Consider the following 6,056-nt stretch of genomic DNA (forward strand, 5'->3'; position numbering starts at 1 on the left):
GAATCTTAAATAACAAATGATTCCTCTTACAAATGGAAAATAACTTACCTTACCTAATAACCAATAAAAAATCAACATTACTCAATTTTAGAAACTCACTGCTGATAAAGCCTCGCTTTGTCAGATATGACCAAGAGCAGTGGAAAGCAGTGGCAATGTTTTGCTTTTAGTTCTGTCAACTTCTTTTTGAAAATTAAGTTAGCACATTAACCAGCTAGCCCTGTCCTGGCCATGTAGCGAGTACCATGTAATGAAATCTTTCTGATATTAGCATCCAAATGCAGATAGGAGATATGCAGGTGCACAGTAGGCTATATTAACCAAACAGTTTAAACCTGACATTTCCAAGCTACATTTTAATAGAAAGTGGCTATGTAAATCTAGCTTTGTGTTGTACCATAGAAGTAAATTGTAAAACTCAAAGTCTTCTTTTGTCTTCAAATGGATATATTACAGAAAGTGCATTAAAAAATTCTTCTTTATTTATGGATTTTTTTTTTATTTATTCAATTTTTATTATTAAATTTTCTAATTATAAAATGTCTTCTTACTTATGCCTTTTTAGTTATAGTTCTTTATTTGACTGGTTATTTGCTGTGCCAGGTGTTAAAGTTGGGGTTGTCAGTGTGGGATTCTCCCTGGAAAGAAAAACAGTTCTGGTGTGGAACAAAGATACATTAAGAACAACTGAAATAACAGACTGACCACACAGTAAACTGGATTAAGAAGTGACATGTGTTTATGGACAGTAACAAAGAGTAAAACTCAACAGTTCCTCATGGTTTACAAGTTTGCCCCAGTCATTTGGGTTTAGATGGTGCTATTGCACCATTTCCTCATAGTAAGATATGGTGTCTATTGGTTGATGCCTTTGTAATGAATCAATTATTCTTCAGTTAATTTTTAAATGTAGCTGTCTGTAGCTGCTGTATTTGGATGGCCTCATAACTTAGTCTCCACTCTCTCTGTCTCTGAGAAGGATTTTCCGCAGAGAGTGATGGCTTTAAACTCCTCAGAGATCTCGAGCAGGGTCTTCCCTTTAGTCTCAGGCAGGAGGAAGAAGGTGTAAAAACAACCCAGCAGGCACACACAAGCAAACAGCACAAAGCAGTATGTGCTGAGACCATTCTGGGACAGAAGAAACAATGAGTAAACCGTCAGAATGAGTTTCATGATTTAAACATTATAATATGACACTATATATAATACTGTAAATGACAAAATCCTGTTTATCCTCAAAAGCAACATTTGCAGTTTTTTTTGTAGCATGCCATAGTCTGTCTTAATTTCACATTGGTTATACTCACAATAAGAAAAGGAAAGACTAGGCCCAGCACTGCAAACAGCAACCAGCGTTGAATCCCCATGAGGACAAGTGCTGCCAGTCGATCTGACTGGATAAATATCTCAGAGTTGAGAGTAGCTGACGCTCCCGCTGGGTAAACCAGAGGAAGTACAGAGATGATTGGATTAACTGTCCATGCATACAAACATCTTTTCTCTAACCATTCCAGTGTGAGATCCACCACATTTCCTACACGTATAAACTCTAAAGCACATACCAGGTCCTCCACAAAAGAAGATGATGAAGAGGATGATTAAACCAGCAGTTATGTAAGGAACCCAGTAGCTGGAATCCTGCATGAATGACAATTTTGTATAGGTTAATATTAACACAATTTACTATATTGATAAAATTCACCTTGACGGCATAAAACCACATTTTCTCACTTACCCTTAGTGGTGTCAAGCCGTGCAGATAGTTTCAGTTTCATCTGTTGAGGTTTTGAAATATGTGTTTTCTGCCTTCACCCCAATACAATGGAGGTCAATGGACTTTCTTTTGAGGTGTTTACTACACTTACTTTTGTGTGTGTTTCCCGTGAAAACTGCTCATAGAAAAATCTCTGGATTATCAAGGATAACTGAGACTTTTTTTTGTATTTCATTCATCTATTCAGTGTATTTTTTCAGTGCTGATGGGTATGTAACACCTCCAAATGAAATTAAACTATCTGCATGGTTTGACCCTACTAGGTGTATGGAGATTTATGAAAATGTGGCTAATTCGGGTGAAGCGACCCTTTTAAAATGCACTAAGCATCTTCTGTCTCGACACATGGCCACATCTATATCCACATTTGAAGGTGACAGGTTTACCTTTAGGTTCAATGTGACCGTGACCAACACCCAACAAAGCAGACATGACACCATAGGCCCCCCAGAACAGTGGCCTCCTCCCTGTGAATTCAATCAGCAGACCCTGTGATGGAAAAAGTTCAAAAATATGAGTGGAATTTAAAAAAATAAAATAAAAAAAAAAAAGCTAGTATTTGTTATAATGAGCCAAATGTCTCTCTGTTTGAAGATATGGACGATGATAACGTCAATCAACACACCCAGGGCACATATGAGAGGAGTTACTCACGCAGGAGATCGAGGTGATGATTTCAGATACCCCAAGACCAAGAGTGACGTAGCGGATCTTGTCTCTCGGGATGCCTACCTTCAGGAAGATGTCAAAAGAAAAGGTACTGATCTGGCAAGGAGAGAAGTGCTGATTAGATTTTGAGAAGATATATATATATATATATTTTGGTTGTTGTTTGGAGGTCTGGATTAGCATGAAGTGAGGCATTTTATGGCATCTGCTGTATTTAATCGATGTTCCATCCTCACCGCAGACATGCCTGACAGCTGATTGCAGCAGTAGATGAGGGACATGGTGATGAGCTGCCATCGGACGGTCCTGTCCCTCAGCAGCTGCAGAGGGTTTTTGGGCGGGGCTGCTTCAATGGCTGCCTGCTCGATCAACATCTCGTCCATCTCCTGTTTGTAGTCACCTGTCCCCCACAGACTCTGGAGAGCTAGAATTAGAAAGAACCATAGACACAAAAAAAACTGCTTAGTGATATACACATTTAGTAATTAATGGCATCCATGAGGACAATCCCTTATTGCTAGTACATTGGTTGTATAGTTTTTGAACTATTACAGTAGTGTCCGATAGTTCTGTGAGAAGCTGTTTGGTTAGGTACTGTACAACTATGGGGAATTATACCAACCTTTCTTGCATGCCTTATCATCACCTTTCTCTATAAATAAGTATCTGGGAGCCTCAGGAAGGAAAGGCAACACAATAACATGAACCACTGAGAAACATGCAGGAACACAGAGAACGATGTCCCACAGCTCCTCACGACCAAGAATCTCACTGGAAAAAAAAGAGAGGAGTGTTGTGTTGTGTTGTGTGTAAATGGTTTTTACTGTAGAAAATTGCATCATAATTTACAATTTTCATATTGATTTGCAGATCCTTTCGCATAGTCCACTTAAAGTGGCTTCAGAAAGTATTCAGGTCTCCTCACCTTTTGCACAGTGTATTGTGTTGCAGATTTAATTCTAAATTGATAAAGTTACACCCCCCACCCCACGTTTATTTATCTTCATTCAGTAACAAACTAGCAAACTAAATTGACAGGACATAGTTTAGAAAGGCTTTGTATATAAGGTCTCAGAATTCACACTGCATGTCAGGAGTTGGCTGTTTACCCAAACCTAGTACGTGGGCCTGGGTCAGGAAGGTGATCAAAATCTGAATGGTTACTCTAACAGAGCTTCAGAAGAATGAAGATATCAGCAGCACTCCATCAGTCAGGCCTCTATGGTTGTGCGTCAATACGGAAGCCACTTTGAGTAAAAGGCATGTAGTAACAGCCTGCTTGGAGTTTACTAAACAACATTTCAGGGACTGCTCATCAACTGGCTAATACCATCCCCACGGTGTTATGGTGCTATGGGGGTGCTCCTCAGTGACAGGGGCAGGGAAGGATGAATTTCAATCAAACACAGAAGGAGGTCCTTGAAGAAAACCTGTTCTGGAGTGACCAGAGATATGGGCGACGGATCACCTCTCAGCATACAGTTACGCATACATCCAAGAAAAAATTGGAATAGCTTAGGGACAAGTCTCTGACTGTCCTTGAGTGGGCCAGCCAAAGCCCACTCGAACCCCTCAGAACATCTGTGGAGAGTTTGATTCCCATCCAATCTGACGAGAGTGAATACTTTCTGAAACCACTGTATGTCTCAAATTTTAGAAATTCTTCTCCAAGTAATCTTTTACCTTTTTTTTTTTTATCATGAAGAAAAAGTATCACTAATATTTTGTACATTCAGCTTAGGTTTAGCTTTTTTTGTCCTCAAATGTTGTCTTCTCATACATATTGATAACAAGTGAGTACCTTAATCCAAAAAACTGTCCAGACAGTTTGCCGAGTGACATAAACGTCGCCAAGGTCAGAGTCACTGCGCCTCTTATCTTTCTGGGTGAAATCTCTCCGAAGGTACATCAGATGGGTGCTCGTTCCCAAACCCACAAATCACGAAAGACATGGTCAAAGTCAGGTGATGTGTTTATGTGCAGTTTATTATGCTTGTCACAGAATATGTCTCATTTGCTTTACCTGCTGAGAAACCAAACAGAATCCTCGCCACAATGATCATTTCAAAAGAATTGGCCCTTTTACTTGTCAGCATGATCCCTGCTGCAACAATTGCAATAACGCTGTTGCCGATCATCGCCTTTTTTCTGATGAAGGAAAAAACACCAGTCTTAAAAGGACAGTCTAACTATAGGACTGCAAGCTGCACTAAGTCTCTCACTCACCTTCCCAGCCTGCCTGAGAAAAATTTGACACTGATAGCACCAAAGAATCCCCCGACAGCATACATGGAAACAATAAGAGACCAGATCATCGTGACTGTATGTGCAGGTGGAGGCTCTTTGTGTCTTTCATACCAGCTGCTGTTGATGAAGCGCTGTATGTACTGCAGAAAAAGCAAAAGTTTGTGGCTTGAACTCAATGAGAAATGAAAGATGATGCTCCTGTCATAATTACACAGACAACTCTATGCTATTTCATCCTCTGTCACTAACTGGTGATGTAGCTCACCGGTGAGGGAGAGCTCAAGCCGGTGATATGATAGCCAGATTGAAAGCTTCCTCCCATTCCCAAAATAATGATGAGAAACAGAGCATTGCCACGGGTCTACAGAGCAGAGTGAGGAACAGAAATGGACACAGTAGTAGTTAGACATTTTTTTCAATGTACAATGTTCAGTAGTGGAAAATGGAAGTGGAATTTTTTAAAGGGTATTTAAAGACCCCTTCACACCTTTATTCTGTTCTTTTAATGATAGGGAAAAGTCCTTTCTAATTAGAGTAACATTGGTCAGATACCAAATCAGAAAACCCTATTTTGTGCAATAGTGGTAGAACAAAGTACATAGCTTGCAGAACATCTTGTACAACCCTTCTAAAACATAGAGCACTCAGTGTGTAACTCAATGTCTAATCTGATCACCAAAACAACTGACAAGCTGTCATAACAATCTAAAATAACAGCTGTTCGCAGATCAGAATTTTCTGTATTTAATGACGAGTTTACAACATAACTCAGAAACTGTGCAATGACTCGGCTAAAACTGTGATTTAGATGAGTCACTGAGTTTGGACAAACTCAAAAACACCTGTTGCCTAAAACAATGTGTTATGTAATGTTTTTCATCTATTTCCCTGTAAACAAATGTTTGACAGCGTGAAAGCACAATGTTAAGTTTGTACATGAAAATTAGCAGCGTTTACTGTAAAAAAGATTCTGACACAAAGATATTTTTCTTACTATTAAACTGTCTGCTGAACATCAGCCTATATATATATATATATAGACAGAGAGAGAGAGAGAGAGAGATATTCTTCTATTGGGCAAAGAATTCAGTGAAAGCCTACCAGCTGTTGCAGCAAAGTATCCATTTTGTCTTCACTAGTGTGGACTGTACAGTACATGTCCAGACTACATGGAGTCGGTTAAGTGTTTCAGGCTGCTTATCATTAACTTTTCAGACTTTGTGGCCAGAAATAAAGTGACCAGCCATCACCGTGCCACACTGACAATGACTTCCCCTGTGTGAGTTCTCATCTGTCCTGTGGACTGATGTTACTCTGCTGGACAATCTGCTGGACAATCCATCAACATCCATGAACTGTTATATGA

General features: G+C 39.5%; 1 protein-coding gene across 1 annotated transcript; it reads right to left on the reverse strand.

The window, feature by feature from the left end:
- Nucleotides 1-742: 742 nt before the first annotated feature.
- slc2a9l1 (solute carrier family 2 member 9, like 1) lies at nucleotides 743-5,848 on the reverse strand. Its single transcript, XM_051074533.1, is given in 14 exon segments — nucleotides 743-1,128; nucleotides 1,308-1,435; nucleotides 1,563-1,638; nucleotides 2,161-2,190; nucleotides 2,192-2,263; nucleotides 2,429-2,539; nucleotides 2,680-2,867; nucleotides 3,066-3,214; nucleotides 4,245-4,342; nucleotides 4,344-4,380; nucleotides 4,472-4,591; nucleotides 4,670-4,830; nucleotides 4,956-5,051; nucleotides 5,792-5,848. Coding segments are annotated over 14 exon segments (1,509 nt in total). The 3' UTR covers nucleotides 743-942.
- Nucleotides 5,849-6,056: the final 208 nt, after the last annotated feature.

The sequence above is a fragment of the Lates calcarifer genome, linkage group LG12 (genome assembly GCF_001640805.2).
Source record: "Lates calcarifer isolate ASB-BC8 linkage group LG12, TLL_Latcal_v3, whole genome shotgun sequence".
Taxonomy (NCBI): Eukaryota; Metazoa; Chordata; class Actinopteri; family Centropomidae; genus Lates; species Lates calcarifer.